The sequence below is a fragment of the Balaenoptera borealis genome (genome assembly GCF_965194805.1).
Source record: "Balaenoptera borealis genome assembly, chromosome: 10".
Taxonomy (NCBI): domain Eukaryota; kingdom Metazoa; phylum Chordata; class Mammalia; order Artiodactyla; family Balaenopteridae; genus Balaenoptera; species Balaenoptera borealis.
The window spans coordinates 104742581-104768013 of record NC_138874.1 but is presented as its reverse complement, the minus strand read 5'-3'; the positions used below and the strand labels follow the sequence as shown (position 1 = coordinate 104768013).

The window sequence follows — 25433 nt, the reverse complement described above, 5'->3', positions numbered from 1 at the left end:
ATTATTGGATCCAAGCATCCTCTGTTGTCACAAAAGCCATTAAGGATTTAGTAAAGTAGAAAAGGGAGAAAAAACATTTTTGTTCACTCTACATTCAATCTAACACACCCCTCTAAAATGACACACTAACCTAGAAAGTGGGAAACTCCAAACAACATCATGGAATCAAAAGAAGCCAACTTGGATTCTGCTGCCACAAGGATGTAAACTAAAAAGGGTGTCAAAAAAGAACATGTTATCCAGAGATAAGGCTGAAGTATTGACGTTTAGCTGGGTGCTGCGGCATTTTCTCTTAACATTCTTATCTTTGAGGGATCATGGAACCTAACTGGCATGAGATCAATCCATTCTACAAGTGCTGACTACTTTCCATGTGATCTCATTTCCAGCGAGTCAAAAATAGTCACCAGTTAGGCATGTTCTAGCCTTGACAAAAATTGCAGGCACAGAAACCACTGTAATTATGCAAGCTATGCATCACAACTAGCAACTGCAATGAGTCACTCCAGGTTAAGCAGTCATGGATTCATGGGAGAAGAAGTTGGTTTTTTTCTTCCAGGAAGGAAACTGAGAAGACCTATGACTCAGAAGACCAAGTTTATTGCAACATGTTTATCCTTGAAAATTCCTTAATTGTTTTTCTCATAAACAAAGGTAATCAAATTTATACAGTACAGCATATGGGTCGAGCCTGGGACAATCCTTGCTTTTAGTATCACACCTTGACTCATCCTACCACCTAGCTGCTATTAAAAACCACTTTAACAGCAAACCCTCAGGTGCCTATTGCAAAATTCAGGTACAGATCTGTTTTGTCACACATGATTCTTTCCAAATGGAAGGGAGTGGGGAAGATGTAGAAAACATTGTTTTTATGGCCCCTTTACTAGGAAAGTATTCGGTTTCTGATGTTCTCTTCATTTCCCTTAGGGCTCAGCTTTGCTTAAAGACTGGTCTTCATCACCTTCTGTTTTAGTGCCTGTGCTCTACAAAGTTCGAGTGCATGTCTCTGTCCAGAAGGATAAAGGATCAACGAGTCTTATGAGGACTGAGGGTCAAGACCAGGGGATACAGTTACTCCTGAACAGAAAAATATACCCTGAAAGTCCTAAATGGACAGAGGTGCCCCCAAATATTTGTGTTACATTTTTTTAAATTGTGGTAAAATACACATAACATAAAAATTACCATTTTAACAATTTTTAAGGGTGAAATTCACTTGCATTAAGTCATTCACATTGTTGTGCAACACATTGCTGTGTATCCCTCTCCAGAACTTTTTCATCATCTCAGACTGAAACTCTGTACCCATTAAAACATAACCCCCATCACCCCCTCCCACAGCCCCCAGTAACTATTATTCTACTTTCTGTCTCTATGAATTTGACTATTTTTGGTATGTTATATAACTGGAATCATATAATATTTGTCCTTTTGTGTTTGGCTTATTCAATTTAGCAAAATGTTTGCAAGGTTCATCCATGTTGCAGCATCTATCAGAATTTCATTTCCTCTTTAGAGCTGAGTAATATTCTTCTCTTTGCTTTTTGATAGTTATAAAAATCAAACTTTTGATGACACTTTCCTTATAAGTTTCTCTATACCCAAGATAAGGTCTTGTCTTTTCTTCTTTGTTCTAGCTACATCCATCATCTATAGAGCAGATGGTATATTTCAGTAAAGAGCTATGTGTACATATGTATGTGTGAGTCTGATAAGTAGATAGCTATGTCTGCAGGGTGTGAAGGCATAGAGGAAGGCTGTCTTGGCTGGTGAGACTTGCCCTGCATGTGATGGGTCTGATGGAAAGCAAGCCTCAAGGTTATAGATGCAGGTAAAGACTGGAGATGATCTTGCACCAGGGACTGCTCCTTCCCTGGCCCCCTTTCCCACCTGCTCCCTAAATGTAGATGCTCCACCTGGGTCTAGTATCATGCTTTATTCTCTCCCCTGAGATCTCATGCACTCTGAGTTTCAACTATCACCTCTGGGTAAAAGACTTTTGAATGTATTTCTCCAGCTCTGGACTGCCTGCTAAGCTGTAAGACTAAACTCTTCAATAGTCTGAACAAGCCTCACTTGTCAAAAATTTAACTTTTTCTTTTGCCCTAAATTTTTCAGACAAGAGGGTCCTTTTTCATCCTATCATGCATACATGAAATCTCAGGACAGTTGATGATGTTTAGCATGTCAATTTTCTATTATCATGCTCACTCTCATTATCTGGTTCAGGCTAGTTCCTGTGTCTGATCCAAACTGCACTATTGCTTTCTATTCAGTGCTGTCAAATAGAACTTTCTGTGATGATGGAAATATCCTATATTTGCACTGTCCAGTACAGTAGCCACTAGCCATGTGTGGCTATTGAGCACTTGAAATGTGGTTGGTGCAGCTGAAGAACTGAATTTTTAATTTTATTTCAAGAGCCACATGTAGCTAGTGACTACAAGCACAGTACTAAAGGGTCTGGCAGTCCCCTCCAGGCTCTTCCAGCTCCAGGCAAGAAAGTACACTGCAGCCAGAGTAAATGTCCTAAAGCCTCTTAAAAACTCACAATGGGTCCTCATGGCTCCCTGGGTAATGTCCAAACTCCCCAGGAAGGAGTTACACAAATTGTCTCTAAACTAGTTTTCTAACTAACTCTACATTTAAGGACTTCCTCTCTGCCTCCAGTCTAACCCAACACGTTGTCATTTATCAAACATGCTCTGTTGTCTCTCTCTTTTGTATGTTTGTTCATACCATTCCCCTGCCTCTGCTTTTGAAAACCCTGCCCATCCTTCAGGACACACCTCAGATCCTCCCCAAAGCCTTTCATTCCCATCCCCACCACCAAGGGGAAGGTAAGCCCTTCCGCACTCTGTTCCCAGAGTCTTTTATTTGTATCTTACATCACAGATCAAAATTTGTGTTGCAATAAAGGTATTTGTTTACATACCTCATTTCCTCAATATAATAAATTTAAGACACTGTCTTGTTTATTCAATTTAGTACATAATAGGTACTGTTGTTTGTTCAGTCTTACATGTGGAAGGTTCCCAATTAATATATTAACTGAATGAAATAGCAAATTTACCTCATATGAAACACATAATCAGAGCAATCTTTATATTTAAATACTAGTACAAATATGAGAAAAACATCTGGCTCACAATACTAAAAAGAAATATTTTCCTTTAACTCAACAGTTTATGCCAGAATAGGTTAATGTATCTATGTCTTCTATATCGGCAGCTGCATCTTATATTTTAGAACAATCTATGTGTGAAGGCAGCAAGTTAGTTTACCTGATGGACTTTGGGATTATGTCTAGTGTAAAGCAGAAAGCGAGTGTTTATCTTCTCTGGAGATCAGGGTAAACCTGCCATCTTTCTTGACAAAGTCCCAGTCCATGGTATACCATCTTTAAAGCACCCCACCCTTTCATAGCAAACTTCTCCTGCAGCAAAAAGATAGAGTGTTAGTATTATAGGAACCAGGCCCAGAGAAAGGCTATGTTTCCCACTAAGAGGGTTAACTGAAATTAGTCTTTAATTTAAACAAGTCTGACTCAGGGAGATTCTTTTCAAAAAATGCTCTCCTCTACCCTTCCCTTCCCACCCCTTCTCCATATTATGGCTATGACCGTGTAGATGACAATTCTGCAGATGAGAGTGTATGGGCTTTAGAATGATACATTCCTGACTTTGTGTAATTATTTTACCTTTTTTGAGTCTCAGTTTCCTCCCCTGTAAAATGGAGATAATACCACTTATCTTACAGCCTGGTTATGAAGACTAAATGAACTATTACATAGGACAGCTCTTGTTAACTGGCCTGAGACATAAGATGGGTACTATGTCTTCCCTGAGCTTCTGCCTTTTCTTATTAGACTTAAGCTTTTCATGAAAGGGATATTTGTGTCACCAGAGCCTAGCACCATGCCCAGCACACAGCAGGAGTGCAATAAATGTTTCAGAGAGTACAAGTGAGAGCAAAGTTTCATTTAGTTTTAACCATTTCTTCCTTCTGGAGCTCACTTTACTCATCTCTAAAATGAGAGGTTTGGGGAAAACTAGGTCTTAATCATTTCTTTCATTCACTGGCTCTAATTTATTCTTTCACTATGACCTTACATTTTCATTTTCATTTAATAGCTGAAAACTAATAGCACAAAAACTAAAAGCTGGTTCTTTCAAAAGATAAACAAAATGGACAAACCTTTAGCTAGACTCACCAAGAAAGAAAGAGAGGACTCAAACAAATAAATCAGAACTGAAAGAGGAGCTATCACTGATATTGCAGAAATACAAAGGATCAAAAGAAGCTACTATGAACAATTATATGCTAGCAAATTGGACAACCTAGAAGAAATGGATAAATTCCTAGGAACACACAACCTATGAAGACTGAATCATGACGAAACAGAAAATCTGAACAGACCAATTACTAAGGAGATTGAATCCGTAATCAAAAAGCTCCCAATAAACAAAGGACCAGATGACTTCACTGGTGAATTCTACCAAACATTCAAAGAAGAATTAATACCAATCCTTCTCAAACTCTTCCAAAAAATAGCAGAGGAGGGAACTCTTTCAAACTCATTTTACAAGGCCAGCATTACCCTGATACCAAAACCAGACAAGGATGCCCACAAGAAAAGAAACTTACAGGCTAATATCCCTGATTAACATAGATGCAAAAATCCTCAACAAAATAGAATTCAAAAATACATTAAAATGATCATACACATGATCAAGTGGGGTTTATTCGAGGGATGAAAAGGTGGTTCCACATCTGCAAATCAGTCAATGTGATACACTACATTAACAAAATAAAGACTAAAAATCATATGATCATCTCAATAGGTGCAGAAAAATCATTTGTTAAAATTCAACATCCATTTATGATTAAAAACTCCCAACAAAATGGGTATAGAGGGAACATACGTCAACATAATAAAGGCCATATATGACAAGCCCACAGCTAACATCATACTCAACAGTGAAAAGCTTAATGTTTTTCCTCTTAGATCAGGAACAAGACAATTATGCCCACTCTCACCACTTTTATTCAACATAGTATTGGAAGTCCTAGCCAGGGCAATTAGGCAAGAAAAATAAAAAGTATCCAAATTGGAAGTATAGGGAAGGAGTAAAACTGTCACTGTTTGCAGATGACATGACAGTATATATAAAAAACCCTAAAGAATCCATCAAAAAACTGTTAGAACTAATCAACAAATTTAGTAGAGTTGCAGGATACAAAATTAATACGCAAAAATCAGTTGATTATATACAATAATCAGAAAGAAAAATTAAGAAAACAATACCACTTACAATTGCATCAAAAAGAATAAAGTTTGTAGGAATAAATTTAACCAAAATGCTGAAAGACCTGTACACTGAAAACTCTAAGAAACTGAGGAAAGAAACTGAAGAAGACATGGTAAATGAAAAGATATTCCACATTCATGGATTGGAAGAATTAATATTGTTAAAATTGTCATACTACCCAAAGCAATCTACAGATTCAATGCAATCCCTATCAAAATTACAATGGAATTTTTCACAGAACTAGAACAAACAATCCAAAAATCTGTATGAAACCACAAAAGATCCCAAATAGCCAAAGCAATCTTGAGAAAGAAGAACAAAGCTGGAGGCAGTCACACTATCTAATTTCAAATTATATTACAAAGCTACAGTAATTAAAACAGTATGATATTGACATAAAAACAAACACAGAGATCAGTGGAACAGAATAGAGAGTCCAGAAATAAATGAGGCATATATGGTCAATTAATTTATGACAAGCAAGCAAAAAATATACAATGGAAAAAGGACAGTCTCTTTAATAAATGATGTTGGGAAAACTGGACAGCGCATGCAAAGAATGAAAGTGGACCACTATCTTATATAAGAAAAAAAAAGTAACTCAAAATGGATTAAAGACTTGAACATAAGACCTGAAACCATAAAACTCCTTGAAGAAAACATAGGCGGTAAGCTCCTTGACACAGGTCTTGGTGATGATTCTTTGAATCTGACGTCAAAAGCATATGCAACAAAAACAAAAATAAACAAGTGGGACTACATCAAACTAAAAAGCTTCTGCACAGCAAAGGAAACCATCAACAAAATGAAAAGGCAACCTACTGAATGGAGAAAATATTTGCAAATCATATATCTGCTAAGGGACTAATATCCAAAATACATTAAAAAACTCATACAACTCAATAGCAAAAAAAAAAAAATCTGAATAAAAATAGGCAGAAGATCTGAATAGACATTTTTTTTTTAAAAAGGCATACAGGTGGCCAACAGGTACATGAAAAGATGTTATACATCATTAATCATCAGGGAAATACAAATCAAGACCTCAGTGAGATACCACCTCACACCTGTTAGAATGGCTATTATCAAAAAGACAAGAAATAACAAGGGTTGGCAAGGATGTGGAGAAAAGGGAACCCTCATGCGCTGTTGGTGGGAATGTAAATGGGTGCAGCCACTATGGAAAACAGCATGGAGGTTTCTCAAAAAATAAAATATAGAACTGCCATATGATCCAGCAAGTCCACTTTTGGGTATACATCTGAAGAAAATAAGAACACTAACTTGAGAAGACGCATGCACTCCCATGTTCATTAGAGTATTATTTACAATAGCAAAACTGATGAATAGAAATTGTGGTATATATGTTTATACAATGGAATATCATTCATCCATAAAAAATGAAATCTTCCAATTTGCAGCAACATGGATGGACCTCGAGGGTATTAAGCTAAATGAAATAAATCAGATAAAGATGATATATCAAGCTCATAGATCAGAGAACAGATTGGTGACTGCCAGAGGCTTGCAGCTGTGGGGGAGGGAGAAACTATTTTTGTGGGGTTTTTTGTTTTGTTTAAATAAATTTTTAAAAAACTTTATTTCATGCTGTTTTTCAGAGGTATAATCTAACTATAGTTTAATCAATTACAGTTATAATTTATAATTATTCAATTTATTATTATTCAACTTACTGTTATTATTAAATTGATGATATATATTCAATTTATGATTATTTATTGGTATAGGTTAGAGCTATTTGAAGACTTGAATTTGAGGATTCTCTTTCCTCACTTACCAAAAAATATTAAATGAATCTTGATTCTCAAGTCCACTAGATTTTAACTTCACAGTTTTAGGAAAGTTTGCTTTTCTCCATTCCCTAAGAATGAGATTCCACAAAAAGTACAGTGAGAGGATAGGAAATAAAAAATAGTTTTAATCAAAGATATGTTTGTACATTAAAAGAATGTGCAGATGAGCAATAGCACCTGCCCACCCACAAACCCAACCCTCTCCCAAGAGGCAACAACTTAAACACGCCTGCAGTTCCTGTGGTTACCTCCTGTGGTTACCTCTATATAATGTGCTTACACTACCAAGTTTTGATTTATCAACATCAATCATACATGATTTATTAACTTGCTGCAATAATATATGAGGATTTAATCCACCTATTTCCTGAATTATTCAGGGCAAGAAACAGAAACCACACTAGTTATTTTAACTGTGAGAGTTTAATATGATACATTGTTATTAATCAGGTATTGAAGAACTGAAGACAAAAGGAGTAACCTGCAGGGAGAAGCTACCAGAAGGGCTGGTGGAAGACACAGAAGAGGTGGAGTTATACAAATGTGGAAACTTGCTAGACCCGAGTGGTGTTGGGGGTGTGCGGACTGTACTCCAGAGCTGGTATTCAGGCCCCTGAGGAGGGGTTGCTAGCTGGCTAGGGCTGGGCTTTTTGAGTGGGCACCATGCTTTTGGTTCTGGGAGTATTAGGAAACTGGAACCAGCTGCTGCTTCTGGATGGTTGTTTGTGCTGGACAGAAAAGCCAATGCTGGGAAAGCAGACAGGAACCAGGAGCAAACAGGAAGGTGCACTTCCCTTCTCCTGGAGCCTCAGTGTCCCTCTTGTGTCCCTACTGACAGTGCCTCTCCAGGAATGACTGCAGTGGTGGACCATGTTTGCCATTTCTCAGCGCTGGCAAAGCAAGGGTGGCATGAAGCTGAGGGGCAACAGCTCAATAGCCAGCCTGTCCTGCTCTCCACTTTGTCTTAACTCCTCCTCCAATACAGTCAATAACACTGTTTCCAGCTCATTTATTGACTTCCACTGTAAGCCTAAATAGTCATCTTCTAGGTCTTGATCCATACCTCATATTCCTTATAACTTGACTCCATACCTTTGCAAGACAAAGTTTGAAGAGATACTGTCTCTCCCTCTCTTCCTCCCTTCCATCTTCCAAGGTCTGTCAGCTGCACTTTTACTTTCATACTGTCAAGATGGATAACATTCAGACCTTGTTCTATAATCATAATTAAGTCTTCCATGTTTTGTCTGTACACTGACTCCAAAATATTGAAAATCAGTAAACAGAATTTACATTATTATGACTGGATAAATATTTTTTCCTTTCAGAGCCAGCTAACATGCTATAATTACATTTCCTTCTCTGCACTTCCAATGTTCACATACCCATTGGCTTCAAAGGAGAATCTTCAAACCAACTCTCTTTTCTTATACCTGAATTGCTCCAGATCAGCATCATTTTAGCTGGCTCCATATTCAGATCATGGCTTTTGTGTGTCATTTTTGTTTTCCTGGATTCTCTGGTTGACTTTGTTTCCTCTTGTTGGAAGTGTAAACATGTGTCTTCTTCAATATATCCCTAGTACAGTGTGGCTTCTCAATCAATATTTCTCCTGCCTGGAAACCATTCTGTTTTTCCTCTTGAAGCCCACATACATCCAGTTCTAATCTGAACCAATGATTTCATATTGGATCATGGCTTTCTAATACAACTGTCTTACTTTTCCTAGAATGTCCAGCTGCCTTAATTTTTTGCATTCCTTGGTCCCCCCTCAACCCTAAATTCTCAACTACATTATTCAGTCTAGGGAAGAGAGTTTGGATTTAGAAGTGAAGATTATTATAAATATTGCATGTTTTCTATGTTTGTAATTTACCAGGGGTATTGATCATCATGCCCTTTTTCCATAAGGCAATAGAAAGGACATAAAGTTAGAAGAAATTAGATGTGATTAAGGAAAGACTGATCAACATCATAAGCTATTAAAATCTCTTAGGAAAAAATAGAAGGATTAATAGTTCTCTAAAAATAACATTTGGTATAAAATTAATAAGTTGAAGCTGGGTCAGTAATTTAAATGGCCCATATAACAAAGGATATAGTTCTAAAAATCATAGAATTAAAGATATTATGTAGCCATTTAAATGTTTACAGAGAATTTGTAATGAAACTTTTAATGAAAGTGAGAATGATATTGTGTTGGTGGGAAAAGACAGATGACAGAACTATGTAGATATGGTTTCATTTAAAATGTATGAGGAAAAAAAAAAATTCAAAATAAGTGCACCAAAATATTAACAATGGTGTTAGCGTGATTTTTGTTTTCTTCATTATATTATTTACCTATGGGCTCAAATTTTCAATAATGAATACAAATTACCTTTATAATTTAAAAAAGTCACAAAAGTCTTCACCAAATTATGTCCAGTCTGGTTTCTTTGTGTTATTAATAATAATTAAAATAGCAAAAACAGATTGAGCCCTACGTGTTATATATGTCAAGAAATGAAGACTTAGAAAAAGTGATCATCTTGCTCAATGTTTCATTGCTATTAAGTGGTAGGAATAAAATGAACCATAATGCAGGTCATTCTATCACTAAGTAGAATTAGGAGGTACATTAATTAGCTTTTGCTAGGTTATACTGTGGTAACAGCTAGCCTCCAAATCTCATTGGCTCACAAAAATTAAGGTTCATTTCTTGTTCATATTATATTTTGGCTGCAATGGTTTTGGGTTGGATGTGGCGCTGATTTACCAGTCTTCTTCATTCCAGTATCTAAGCTAATGGAGCAGACCCTGTTCAGAACATGTTGCTCTTGGGGCAGAGGAAAAGGATTTAACAGCTGAACCAGACAAAGACTCTTCAAGCAGGCCTTCAGACTTGGCACTGCTCTCTGCCACGTCATGTGGACAAAGGTGGTGCTGCAGAATCCTCTTTGGGGGAGTGGGGGAGTGAATAATGGGGAACAATAATACAATCTACTGCAGAAGGGTATGCACATTTAAATTTTCATATGCACCACCTTTTGTCATTTTAGTTTGCATTTCTTTACCTATAAACTTGAATATCTTTTTGTGTATTTCTGGCCATTTGTACATCTTCTAATGGGTGAGATTTTCATGCCCTATGCACACTTTTCTAAAGTGTTTCTTTTCTTATTTTATTTAATTTTTTTAGCACTCCATGATTATTTAATTTGATCACTTCAACACCACCATAGGGTTGTGAGGATAGTTCAGGTGAACTGCTAAGAATACAATCGGCCCTTCAGAACTGTGAGCTATAATTATATTTTGTCCCAAATCCTCAGCGTCCATAAAAAGTTGGCCTCTCTGCAGTCTCATTTCTTCATATTTCCGACACACAGACCCTCCCTTGGGACCAGTGTCGCCACCGTCAGACGTGCTCTTCTCTCCCGACTTCTGCCTTTATACCCACCATTCACCAAATGCTACAGACCAGGCTCTGTAGGAAGAAGGTTCCATAAATTCTCTCATCAAAGCCACCAAAAGCCCTTCTGAGGTCGCTTCTACTACTGTTGCCATTTTAGGGAGCAGGAAACAGGCCCTGAGGGTTTGAGCGACTTCCCCGAGGTCACGGAGCTCAAGCAGCGAGCCCACAGCCCACGCTCTTAACCTCTAGCCCTCGGCCTCTTCCCGGGTCGGAGGTGCACCCGCGTCCACTCAAACCCCGCCCAGTCCCCCACTTCCAGTCACTTCCCCGCTCTTCCGCGCGCCCATCTCCCCCCACACCTGTGTCAGGCCCCGGGGGGCACGCCCCATCCGTCCTTAGCGGTTTCCCCCTTTTCTCTGGCAGAGACTGAGGGCGAGATCGACGTTGGTGTCCCAGATGCGAGGAGGTCACCCCGAGGTCCTCCGACGGCTGGCCGAAAGGGCGAGTCCCTCACAGCAGTGCGGCAACGCAGTCGGCGTTGCGGAGCGGGGCGCAGCTTTCGGGTCTTGCCGGGCCGCCGGTCACGTGGCGGGGAGGGGGCGCCAGCGCGCGCGAGAGAGTAAGCGGGCGCGCCCCTGAGAGCTGTGGAGGCGCGAGTCCTCTTTTCTTGTTTATTTGTAAAAGCTCTTTGAACAGTAAAAAGATTTGCCCTCTTTCAGAAAAGACATTCTAGTTGGTTCTTTATATTTTTGTTTTATAGATTTTACTTTTTGTCATATAGAAGTTTGCATTTTATTCAACAGCATGATCAATCTTTTCCTTTATGGCTTCGGAGTTTTTTCTTGTTTAGAAAAACCATCCTCACTCCAAGATCATTAACAACTTCACTCTGTTTTCTTCTCATACTTTTATTGTTTCACTCTTTTACTTTTAAATGTTCATCTATCTGGGATTTACTTTGGTGTAAAGAGTAATATTTTTCATCTAGAATTTCAATTCTCTTAGCATGAATTTATACAAAATATAATCATTTTAATGTCTTTCACACCCATGGTTATTTCCCTTTGTTTATTTAAAACTTCCATCACCATTTTCTATTTTTTTAGTTTTATGAAGTGACCTCCACATAGATTTATCAATTATATTGGGTTTTTTCCGTTTTTCTAATGCATTGACATCTGCTTTATTTTTATTAATTAAATTCTTCCTTCAACATTACTTGTTCTTTTTGTAGTTTCTTCAGTTATTGAGTCATATTTTGCTATATTCTGCAATTGAAATGTTTTTATTTCCTCTTCGACCTAAAAGTTCCTTACAGGAGCATTTGAAATATGGCACATTACATGAAGCTAGTTTTAATTGGTTAAGAAATCATATAAATTGGCATATTAGTTCATATTTTCCTAATTTCCACTTTCTAAATGAGTCTCTTCTCTATCATACTATGAGCAGCCTTTTTCAATGACATAGAAAAGCTGGAAAATATGTTCATTAATTTATTCAAGAAATATTTATTTGGGTGCCTATTATGTGCCAGATACTATTCTCAGCACTGAGGACTCAGCAGTGAAAAAAATAGTCCTGGCCCCCATGGAAAAAAAAAAAAATGTCCTCTAGTGGGGGGTGAAGCAGGTGAGAGGAGATGAAGTCTAACACATAGGAGGAAGGGTTGGTCTTTGTTGAATGGCTCACCTTTTGTGAAAGAAAGAAGGCAGAATGTATGGACAGGAATATGCAGGTAGATGGATAGATGTGGTGCTGGGAATTTGTGGAGGGTCTCTTCTTTTTGTTTCTGTTTTCTTTTTTTCTTTTTCTTTTTTGGCTGCATTGGGTCTTCGTTGCTGCACGCAGGCTTTCTCTAGTTGCGGTGTGTGGGGGCCACTCTTCATTGTGGTGTGGGGGCTTCTCATTGCAGTGGCTTCTCTTGTTGCGGAGCACGGGCTCTAGGCGCTCGGGCTTCAGTAGTCGCAGCACGCGCGCTTCAGTAGTTGTGGCACGTGGGCTCAGTAGTTGTGGCTCTTGGTTTCCAGAGCGCAGTCTCAGCAGTTGTGGCACATGGGCTTAGTTGCTCCGCGGCATGTAGGATCTTCCCGGACCAGGGATTGAACCCGTGTCCCCTGCATTGCCAGGCAGACCACTGAGCTACCAGAGAAGTCCTCTATTTTCTTATTGAAATAGGAAACAAGACCATCAGTCAAGAGTGTTGGTGGGCAGGGAGGCATTGGCAGTTTGAGAAGAGGGGAGAAAAACGAAATAACCCAGGAGCCTGGGAAAATGAAAGGACCAGGGAAGTAGAATATGATGGCTTGGCAGACTCATAGTCCACTTTAGTTTAATAACCATGATTTCACAGTGAGACAGTCAGCATGGATTGCGTTTTTCTCCAGGCACACTCAGCTGCACAGGTGCAGTCACAAAGTTGCAAAGTATTGAATTTAATCAGGGTCAGGGTTAAGCCAAGTGAAGTAAGTGCAGCAGAGAAGTCCAATGTGCACACTAAGGAATGATTATGATTGATTATGGCATTTAAACTGTCTAAGAAGGGGACCTAGGAGAGAGTTAGCTGCCAGATAAAAATTTTTAAAAATATAGTTATATGAAATTTAGATTATATATATTTCTACTACACACATATATACAATACACAGCTGCCATAATTAAAAAATTGAGTCTATATCGTGTTTGTATTATTACCTATATTGCGTCTATTAAATTTGTGAGAGTCCACTTGCATTCACTTCTCTGCTATCTACCATTTTTTACTTTGTGCTTAATTCAATGAGCTTCTAAGCAGAAGTCACTCCCTATTGAAAAGCAAATATTTGAAAAGCAAATATTTCTGATGGGCTCTAGGGAACTTACCAATCACAACTGTATCTCCAGAGCTTAACACAATGCCTGGAACATAGACGTGACTGTATTTGTTGATTTAAAAAAATGTATTAGCATCCTTGTTCAGAAAGGATTTTGAGGGGTAGGCTGTGAGTAGACAGAGCAAAAGGACTTTGAACTCTAGAAGGAGGAGATGCCACTGAGAAGAGATGTGATAATACAAGAACGTAGACCAGGACATACTTCACTCGCTTCTTAATTCTGCTTTGGAATTTATTAATCTGTTTTCAGCATTCAATTGGGACTGTCCTGGGGCAGGAAAATCATGGAAAATAGAGCACAGTTCCTGGCATATACTAAAACTAACGATGGCTCCATCTCCTTTATTTTTCATCTCATAGAGGAGAGCTGGAGGGCAGGGACTAAAAAACAGTGAAATCCTTTGAGTCTATTTTGGCTAAAACATATCAACTAACTTTTATTGTGCTTACCGTTACAATGTTGAACCAGGGTGGTAAGAACAGAAGAAACCAACATCCACTACATAGGTAATGTATAAGGAGTCCACAGTATAAAGTGCACAAGTCAATGAATATTGAGTTAATATGTAAGATCATGACCCAAATGGAAAAAAAATATCAATGTGGAGGTTCCAATCAGCATTAATTAATCATTCATTCATTCAAACATTTATTGAGCATCTACTGTGAAGCAGGTACTGAAAATGGAAACATGTATGTTTTTATTTACTGCTACATACTCATCTTAGAAGTGAAGAAATTGAGACTTCAATGGACAAGTTACTTGACCAAGGCCATAAGGCTAGTAAGTGATGGAGCTGGAGGCCCAGTACAAGACTGTCTAGTGACTTCATTGGAAATAGATGCTTTTCATATGCTCATCAGATTCATTATTATGAAACTGATGCATTTTCCTTAGATAATTTTATGAAGAATAAAATATAAACAGAGCCAATATTTCAAAGTCTATGTCAATTACATTTTAGATGTGAATATACTCTATTTTAAAGAACTTATAATAAATTATGAGTCTTACCTGTTGATGTGCCAAACAATAAAAGTGCAGCAATCCAAATTCTAAACATCTAAGTTGATTTTAAAAATCACATAAAATCTTCCTGAAATTTTTCACTTACAAAGTCACCTCACTATAAAATATTAAGCTGTTTTCTTCAAAATGACATCAATCAGTATTTAAGTTCTAGGTCCAGAAGAGGATGGAGCTCACACTACCTTTAATTCTTCTGCTCTGCCTAGTAAATGTGCCATACTTTAGACTCCTAGCTTCACATAAAGAGATATAATTAGCAGGGTATGCCTTGCGTTATGTGATGGGTAATTAAAATTTCTGAGGTTTTGCTGTTTCGTCATTAGTAATATTTTGGTTAGGCACAAACTGAGTCACTCTTGAAAGCTACTGATATTTTAATGCTTTGGGATGGTAGTTAACAAACATTTAAAAAAGCAAAATTTTTCCAAACCAGGATTATACACTTTGTATATTTTTTCCCTAAGACATTTCTTTTTTTTTAATTAATTTTTATTGGAGTATAGTTGATTTACAATGTTGTGTTAGTTTCTGCTAAACAGCAAAGTGAATCAGTTATACATATACATATATCCACTCTTTTTTAGATTGTTTTCCCATATAGGTCATTACAGAGTATTGAGTAGAGTTCCCTGTGCTATACGGTATGTTCTTATGAGTTACCTATTTTATATATAGTAGTGTGTATATGTCAATCCCAATCTCCCAATTTATCCCTCACCCCCCTTTCCCCCTTGGTAACCATAAATTTGTTTTCTATATCTGTGACTCTATTTCTGTTTGTAAATAAGTTCATTTGTACCATTTTTTTAGATTCCACATATGAGTGATATTACATGGTTTTTGTCTTTCTCTGACTTACTTCACTCAGTATGACAATCTCTAGGTCCATCCATGTTGCTGCAAATGGCATTATTTCATTCTTTTTTATGGCTGGAGAAAGCCATAATTCGAAAAGATATATGCTCCCCAATGTCACTGCAGCACTATTTACAATAGCCAGAACATGGAAGCAACCTAACTGTCCATGGATGGATGAATGGATAAAGAACATGCGGTACATATATACAATGGAATACTACCTAACACATTTCTGAGTGCAAACATCCACTTAATACAAACAGGCCCTACTGGAATACGCTGAGTCAAACAACGAACATGGCTAATCTGCCAGTCTTACCTGTGTGGAAATGTAGCATAGGAGTTGCCTGGTGATTGGAGCCCGATCACCTGGATTCAAGTTCTGGCTATGCCACTTATTAGCAGTGACCTTGGGCTAGGAAGCTCACTGTGTTTTCCCTTGCCTGTAAAATGGGGATAACCATGGTTCCTAATTCATAGGGTCATTTAGGTGATTGAATTACTTATTATATGAATAATACCTAGCATACAGTAAGTACTATATTGTGTTAATTTTATTATTGTCATTTTTCAAGTATGTTAATGCCTATATGAGCAAATGTATGCTCACATATAGCTAAATATACCCTTACATCATTGTACATAGGATTCATAATAAACTTTAATGTAATACAAATTCGTCTTTTTGGCTACTCCATTAACTTAGAGTGATGAGCAATTCAATTCACAGATATCCTTAGTCAGTTTCTCAGTTTTTAAATGTTCATAGAAGATGGCTGAAAGTATTTCTTAGTTTTTCATAATTTTTTACTCTCACCATATTAGCATTAAAATTTTAAATTATTTATGAAGCGTTTAGCCTTTTTATATAAACCTTGTTATGTTGTGCCAGAATGCAAGACAAAGGAGAGGTTATGAACAAGACTAGTTACAAGTCTCGGGTGCTTTTTTGGTTGGAATATTTCCTGGAACTCATAATAGCCAGTCCACCCTGGCATGCAGATATGTAGTGATTAGAGAATAGACCAAGCTCAGTGCCTGGCACATTGAGCGACCAGTAACTATGCCACAGAAGAGGCATGCTCTAAAAGCTTCACCAGTTACAACTGGTCATTTTTCCCAAGTGGCATTTCAAGAATCAATGTTTTCAGCCACACGCATGGGATTGGCATGAATAACATAATCAGCAGCATCTCTCAGAAGATTGTGTCTTATTCATGTCTGCATCCCACAGGACAAGCACAATGCCTGGAACTTAGTAGGTGCTTAACAAACATGCTTAAGTGAAAAAATACAAAGATCTACAATGATAATATAGGAATTAAAAGAAAACCATTCTCTCTTCCATGTTTTCACAGCACTTTTCAGTGAATCTGCTATAGCACTTAGCATGTCATAGACTTGTTAGGCAATTACCTATGAATTAGTCTCCTTCTCCAGACTAAACCATTCTGGGATAAGGACTGGTTTTTGTTCATCTCTAGGCTCCTAGCATCTAGTAATAGGTCTATCATAGTAGACATATGGTCAATATCTGTTGAGAAAAAAAAATAGCATTAGATTTCATTGATCTCATATCATTCAAGGAAACTCTTACTCTAGAGAGATTATCATTCTGAGAGTTGAAGACTCATTATACTTTAACAATTATCTTTAACGAGGGTCAGATACTGGTGAATTCTAGATGCTTACTGAAATCATGGCAGTTCTGCCTGAAAAATGTCACGTAGAGGAGTTAACAGTAGCTTTTAAAAGTTCATCACAAAATCAAATCTGTGCTTATATATGACAGCACAACAAAAATGAGGAAAACCAGCAAATCAGTTGAATTCTTGATTCAAGAGTAGAAAATAATTCAATTAATTTTGTCCCTGACATGATAAATTATTTTGAGAATTTAGTAAGGCAGAGAACCTTTCAAGATGCCATAATGAATATTTCATTATTAATGTCAGAACCCTGAATAACAAGGCTATAATTTCTTAAATAACTTTTTAGGCTATTTCTTAATGCACAACTCTTTAAATTATCTGAGATTTCAAGGAGGCTGGCACTGTGGCTATTTTGGGGAAGCAAAGAAAGAGAGAAATACAAAGACAAATGCTTGAGTAATCTTAGCACTCATTCATTCATTCACCTCATATTTGAGTGGTTGCTATGTGACAGGTACTCTCCTGGTTTCTAGTGACACACCAATGAACGAAACAAAAAACAGAGACCCTGCCCTCTTGAATATTGTAGTGGGGGAGGCAGCCAATAAACACAATAAACAAGTAAATTATAGAGTATGTGAAAATGTGGTTTAAGTACTATGGGGAAAAAAAACAGAGTAAGGGAGATTGGGGCATTTGCGATTTGCTTGGAAGAGAAGGTTGCTATTAATTTGGGTGGTCCAGGGAGGCTTCATTGAGAAGGTGACATTTGAGCAAAGACTCGAAGAAGGGAGGTAACTAAGTGACTCTCCGGGCAAAAGGACAGGTAAGCCCAGGTCTCAAGGCAGGAGTGTGCCTCGTATCTCTGAGGAAAAGCAAAAAGGCCAGTATGGCAGGATCAGAGAGACACGGAGTGGGATGAGGACAGGATGAGGTCACAGAGGTGCTTGGAGGTCAGAGCAGGTAAGGCTTTGTAGGCCATTGTAACAACTTCAGCTTTTCCTCTCACAGAAAAGAAAGCCAGTGGAGGCCTCTGAGTAGAGAAGGAGCCTGGTTTGACTTCGGTTGTAACAGGGTCATTCTGGCTGCTCTGTTGCCAGTAGACTGTAGGAGAGGGAAAGGAGAAGCAAGACGACCAGTTGGGAAGCTACTGCAGTGATCCAGGTGAAGATGATAGTGGTTTGGACCAAGAAGGTAACAATGGAGGTGGTAAGAAGTGGATTGGCTCAGGATATAGTTTGAAGGTAGAGCCCAAAGGGTTTCCTTTGTTATTACCCCCATTCTTTGATTTACTGCTTAAAGGATGTAATCATTTAGGAGCATACTCAGTGCATTTCACAGAGGTAGAAAAATTTACTTTTCCTGTCTTATTCTTGAATAATGAACTTTCTCTCATGATTATTGTCAGAATATTTCTTACAATGTTTGATAGGACAAAATATTTTAATGATTTGTTTACCTTGATTGGTTTAAGGCATGTAATTTTTTTCTGCAAATTTTTGAAAATGTGTTTCTAAAACAGATAATGTTTCTAAAGTCTATTTTTTTTAGTAAGGCTTTATTTGTATGCACATTTTGTAGTAATATACGACTTGTATGCAGACATAAAACAAGAATCTCATATGGAAGTATAACCTCTACTGAGGAAATATTGCTGTAAACTATTACTTTGTGAACTATAATTAGATAGCCATCACATACTTGTTAAATTATATACAATAAAAATGCACATAACATCAACACAATTCATTATAATTACAAGTTACTCTAGAAGGCTACTTGAAGTTTCCAAGTAGCACACTTTTCATAATGGCAATTTGCCATACTAGAATGTGGCTTATTAAAATACACTTTGAAAAATTAAATTCTTCCACATTCAGCAAAGAAGTCGGAATAATATAATATAGAAAAATGTCACCATCAAAGAGGCAATTGTAAGGAAAGGAGAGGTTGGGAGGATTTATACCTACCTCTAGAATTGGCAAATCATGTGTGGGATTTCAATGCAGTTTGAAAAGGCTTAAATTCTAGAAGCAGGCTCTCATGGAAGGAATGGTGATGTGGAGCCTGGACTGCAGAACTGGATCAGTGTTCACAGCCAGGCAGGGCTTCTTTAGCTGCATGATCTCTGACAACTTATTCAATTTTTCTGAGCCTCAGATCCCCTCTGTACATTGACTAATAAGTATATGTCTCATTATCTTGCTTGCACTAATTTTATTTTGAACATTAAATTTGCCTTTTATCCCTTATCCAACTATTCATTTCTCTCCTTTCCTCCCCCCCAACTTTATTCAGTATAACTGAAAAATAAAACTGTGTATATTTAAAGTATACAATGTGATGATTTGATACACTAATACATCATGAAATGATTACCACAGTTGAGTGATATGGGGATTATGTACCATAGAGTATTATTGTGAAGATAAAAACGAGATTATGCCCATTATGAGCTTAGCTGAGCACGAAGCAAACAGTCAACACTCAATAAATAGGAGTTATAATAATTATTATTATTTCTTAGGCAACCCAGTCTCCTGTTACATGTGAAGTGTTACTCAATGAATGTCGTTGAGAGAGGCTGGGTACTTGTCCAAACAAGCCTAGGAGAAAGGCAGGACTGGAAGGGAGGGTCATCAATGGGTAGGTCTTCTGAGAAAGTGAAATAACAATAGGGAAGTCTGGATGTGAATGGCTTATGCAATTATGAGGGAATGTGGACCCAACAGAAATGAACCGCGCGGAGAGAGAGTCATAGAAAACTGGCTCACTAGGAAGCATGATGAAGTAGGTAGACATAAGTTAGGAAAGGGATGATTGAAGGGTGGGGATTTCAGAAAAAAGAACAAGAAAAGTATGTCCAAGGACAAGTTACAAGAAGGTGACTTACAGGTAAGAGATCAGAGGGTGATGATTTGTTTCAGTGTGGATTAAACTTGGGCCCTATGCACTTCTTGTCTTGTGACCAACAGCATCTCTACCCTTGGCTAGTAGTTCTGTCACATACTTCCACCCATCCACTAGGACAACCCGAATGTAAGTAGAGTAGCGCAAATCCAGCCAAACACATTTTAAAACAACTCAAATACTCATCCATAAAAGGATTTCAAGTCTCCTCTACAGTACAGGTGCTTTCAAGATCCTGGAAGTGGCCTTGGCAATGTTTCACCTGCTAAGATATTTTGACTGCAGTTGCTTAAGACTCTTCAGTCTCTTCCATTCTGGCTTTCCTTCCATCAAACTTCCCCATTTTAGCGCGGTGCTAGAGGGGCAGTGGGTGTTTGCGGGGTCCAGCTGAGGGAGACTCTGGGAAACACTTTGTAAGAAAGAGTCTGACTCCGTTTTTTTCATATTTGACTGCTGACAGCTTTTAAGAGTCACCATTACCTTTTTCCTTTCTGCCCCACATCTAAGCAGGCTAAGAAATCCTCTTGGCACAGGTGTGAAGTCCAAACCACGGAAGCCGTGCCCATGTGAATGGGAACCCTTTTGCCCCAGCCTCAACTCCTCACCACCATAAAGCCCCCAAGCCAGTATCCTTTCTCTCCCTTCTCCAGCCATTTTTAGACCAGCACGGGAGCCTGCCCTGATTTTCTTAGAAAGACTCATGATGTAGTTAATAAACCTTTACTACTCAGGTTCTATGTTACATGTTACATATACATTAGCCCATTATTTTGTTCTCACAATTACCCTATAAGGTTGATATATTTCAATTTTTATTCAGATAAGGAAGGTGAAGTTACACAGGTTAAAGAAATAATCCCCAAAATAATTATGAAAACTGACCTAGGACTTGAACCCAGTATAAACCCTAAACATTACAGTGTCTCTCAATAGCCTTTCAAATTGTTGGTCCTCCCTAATCTTTCTGCTGCATTTACTTTCCTTGGCACTGAAACACACATCTTTATCTTCAAGGTCCCTGAAGTCATCTGTTTTCCTACCTATTTCTATGGCTTCTCTTGTTCCATTGCTGGTGGCTTTTTCAATTTTCTTATTTTCAAATACAATTATTCCCCAAGATTCATTTCTTTTCTCCATACTTTGTAGATACCTAGATATTTCCACCTGTGGCAAGATAGTCCCCTCCTATGACTTCATCTTTTGTCTCTTTGTGAGAAACTTCCTTCCATCCTCTTTCCAAAGCTTCTTGCCCGGCAATGTCAAGTGTCTTCTGGGCCTTTCTAACTGGGTGTTTTATTTGAATCAGAAAGTTACCATAGGGCTTCCCTGGTGGCGCAGTGGTTAAGAATCCGCCTGCCAATGCAGGGGACACGGGTTCGTGCCCCGGTCTGGGAAGATCCCACATGCCGCGGAGCGGCTAAGCCCGTGAGCCACAACTACTGAGCCTGCGCGTCTGGAGCCTGTGCTCCGCAACGGGAGAGGCCGCGACAGTGAGAGGCCCGCGCACCACGATGAAGAGTGGCCCCCACTCGCTGCAACTGGAGAAAGCCCTCGCACAGAAACGAAGACCCAACACAGCCATAAATAAATAAGTAAATTAATTAATTAAAAAGAAAAAAAAAGAAAGTTACCATATTCAAGTTTTAAGAAACTCTTTTCTTTCCAAAGAGCTCTTCCTCACACCCTCCCCATTCCTGTTGTAGGAACTGCTATTCTTTTTTTTTTAATAAACTTTTTATTTTAAAATAGTTTTAGATTTATAGGAAAATTAGGAAAACAATATAGCGAGTTCCCCCATACCCCACACCAAGATTCCCCTATTTTTCACATCTTACATTGGTATGGTATATTTGTTACAATTAATGAAGAATTATTGATGCATTATTATTAACTCAAGTCCATACTTTATTCAGATTTTCTTAGTTTTTATCTAATATCCTTTTTCTGTTCCAGTTAGCCCATCCAGGATACCATATTACATTTAGTCATTGTTTCCTTAGGCTCCTCTTGCCTGTGACATTGTCTCAGACTTTCCTTGTTTCTGATGATCTTGATAGAATGAGGAGTACGGGGCAGGTATTTTGTGGAGTGGCCCTTAATTGGGATTTGTCTGCTTTTTTTCTCATGATCAACCTGGAGTTATGGATTTTGAGGAGGAAGATCACAGCAATACAGTGCCATTTTCATCACATCATATCAAGCAGACATATTATCATCATGACTTATAACTGATATTGACCTTAATCACCTAGCTTGAGGTAGTGTGTATCAGTTTTCTCCACTGTGAAGTGGAACTGCTATTCTTTGTGTCATTGGCTGGAAATGTCCAGATTGTCTTTGACACTCTCAAGGTCCCTGGCTTCCAGAGAGTCCTACCGGACTCTGCTGATGCTTCCTTTTTGGTGTTTCCCTCATTCATTTCCTACTATGAGACACATGGTCATAATCCCCACTCAGGATTTCACCTCTTGCCTGAAATATCACTGCTGTCCCAGGCTTCTGTCTCTTCAATCACGTATTCTAGACATTATTTACAGATCATCCATCTTGAATCACATTTCTAATCACATTCTCCTCAGATGTCTTTACTGAATGAAACAAACTGTTTAACTTGCATAAAGGACCTCCTTATCCTCTCCTCAGTCTAGCTTCTGAGCCTTCAAGTTCATACCCCTTCACATCCATTGCACCCGCTGACCGGCTGAGGTTTTGCTCATGCTGTTTCTTCCACCTTGACGGTCCTTCCTCCCACTTCTCTACATGCAAAATCATTCTTATAACTCAAGGACCAGCTCAAGTGTGACAATCTCTTTCATGAATATTTTTGCTGATTCCCCTCAGTCATATAAGATTTCTCCAGTTTATGGATACCCACTGACTCTTGTATTATTTTTACCCTACTTATAACATTTTTTACATTTCCATTTTTAATATTGTGCAATTTCCAATGTGCTTTTTTTCCTTGCTTTTTTTTCCTTTTTATCTTTGACCCCCTTCACCCATTTCTCCCACACCCTCCTCCCCCAGCAACCACCAATCTGTTCTCTGTATCCATGAGCTTGGTTTTTTTTGTTTGTTTTGTTTTGTTTTGTTTTAGATTCTACATAAAAGAGAAATCATATGGTATTTGTCTTTCTCTGTCTGACTGATTTCACTGAGCATAATGCCTTTGAGGTCCATCCATGTTGTTGCAAATGGCAAGGTTTCTTTCTTTTTTATGACTGAAAAATATTCCATTGTATATAAATATCACAATTTCTTTATCCATTCATCCATTAATGGACACTTAGATTGTTTCCATATCTTCGCTATTGTAAATAATGCAAATAATTACCTTTTATCCTTCCTATAACTGTAAAAATGTTCCTGTTACTTATTTGTTCATCTCCATTAATAAACTGTAAACTTGAAAGCCAAGACTATATATTTGTATGCTTGTTATGATACCTGATTAGTACAGTTTTTTTCTAGAACACAGATCTGATCATTCCATTACCCTGCTTTGTCTGTGAGATAAAGTCCGAACTCATCAGCATGTAATGCATAGCTTTTCTGATACTGCCCCCTTGTGCTTCTCCCACTGCTTCTCACTCTAAGCACCCATCAAGCGGAACCACTTAGAACATTGCAAACAAGCTAGCTGTGTCTATGCCTCTGTGCCTTCATTTTTGCTATTTCTGCAACACCATTCACTCCCCCTCCTCTACTGGGTAAACCCCTAATCCTCCATCCAAATCCAGCTCAAGTATTACCTACTATGTGAAATCATCCCCAAGCCCTGAATTGGAAATTATCTGACTATTTACCTCTAATCAGGTTAAATATTGGATTATTTCATTAACTAGTTCAATTTTATTTATTTATGCTTCTATATTTCCAAAATGTCTAGTTGCCACATTAATGAATTTAAATTTTCTGAGAAAAAGATGACTTAGGGGCAACTTGAAGACAATTGGGTTTTCTCTTTTCACTAGAGAGTCAGTATTTGGGCTGCTATAGACAGAATGACATGCTACTACTTGAGGTTTATTGAATACATACCCTTAAGCTCCTTACATGATAAATCACAGAACACATTTTAACCAAACCACTTATTTCCCTCTGGTGGATTTTATATTTAAATTTTATGTGACAGTACATGATACAGAAAAGACAACCTAATTTGACATCGTAAGAGAGCTGTATGAGAAAGTACTCTGGACACAGAGATAATAGAAATAAAGGGTGTTGGTCTCTGCTTCTCATACCACCACTAGCTAGCTAACCTAGGACAATACACCCTGAGTGTGACTCCCTTGTCTATAAAATGAGGAAATTGAACTTTGTAATATAATGTCTTTTGTGGTTCTAAAACAGTCTATGCTTTGAATTTTAAGAGTCATATTCACAGATATTTGTGCAAGTTCTTCTCCTGAGGGGAGGAGGGACCTCTCTCACAATAATTCTGGTGCTGTAACCATAAAACCACCCTAAAGTGATTATTTCTTACCATCTATACTGACCCAGTGTTTACCACAGCCAGGTGCTGACTCTTGGCACCATCCAGAAAGGAACTCTTCTCTTGAGCAGGACATCATGAAGTAATTTTAAGAACGGAGCATGACTGGAATTGCAACTAAAAAAAAAAAAAAAAAAACCAAAGAACAAGTGTGCTTTGGTGAGTAAAGGGGTTGATTTAGGTCCAGTCAAACCTGAGACCTTGCAGCGGCAAGAGGGAAATGAATACCACTGTTGTTTCAAAGAAACCCATAAACTGAGATCAGCTTCCCCACCCCACCCCAACCCCTCACTGTGGAAGGGAAGAACAAGGAAGCAATAATAAGGAGATGCTTCACCTTAGAGATGAAGCCCCACCCTTGGGCTAGGAGACTCTTCAGAAAGGAATAGGACCAGTTGACAGAAGTTGAAGAGTTCAATTTAGGGAGCAATTTTCTAATAAGTAGAATGTCCCCAAATTGGAACTTACTGGTTGATTACTTCAATAATACATTTGATGGGACTTCCCTGGTGGTCCAGTGGCTGGGACTCCATGCTCCAATGCAGGGGGCCTGAGTTCAATCTCTGGTCAGGGAACTAGATCCCACATGCCACAAATAGGAGTTCGCATGCCACAACTAAAGATCCCCCATGCCGCCCACATGCCGCAATGAAGATCCCACGTGCCGCAACTAAGACACAGCCAAATAAATAAATAAATAAATATCTTAAAAAATAATAATACATTTGAGAACGTTGTTACAGGGAAAACACTTATTATAAACAGGATATTAGGGATTTAAATATTGAATCTGCCCTCAAGGAGACTACAGTCTAGTAGAAGTCATACATCATATACATAAAGAGCTCTAAAACCAGACAGAAGGTAAGATTTATGAACTGAGTAGAAAGGTAATAAATCCAATGTCAGTGGCACTGTTCAAGGAGAGCCTGCGTGACTATTTGGGGTGACGTAAGAGAGATTTACACATCTGGTAGAAAGTTAACTATTATACATGACCTTCAAGATCCTTTCCAACAAATGCTTTGTGGTTTTATTAAAACTATCACTGTAGTAAGGATTTTTTAAAAAACAGGATTGTCTGAT

At 38.1% G+C, this 25433-nt stretch overlaps 1 protein-coding gene across 1 annotated transcript in view; it reads right to left on the bottom strand.

Annotated features, from left to right (window-relative positions):
* PNLIPRP3 (pancreatic lipase related protein 3) overlaps nt 1-25433 on the bottom strand; it is a 62244-nt gene that overhangs the window by 25555 nt on the left and 11256 nt on the right. Inside the window, 3 exon segments of the mRNA XM_082407856.1 lie at nt 3288-3350; nt 3354-3439; nt 15607-24464. Coding sequence (XP_082263982.1) covers nt 3288-3350; nt 3354-3439; nt 15607-15625 — 168 coding nt within the window. The 5' untranslated portion in view covers nt 15626-24464.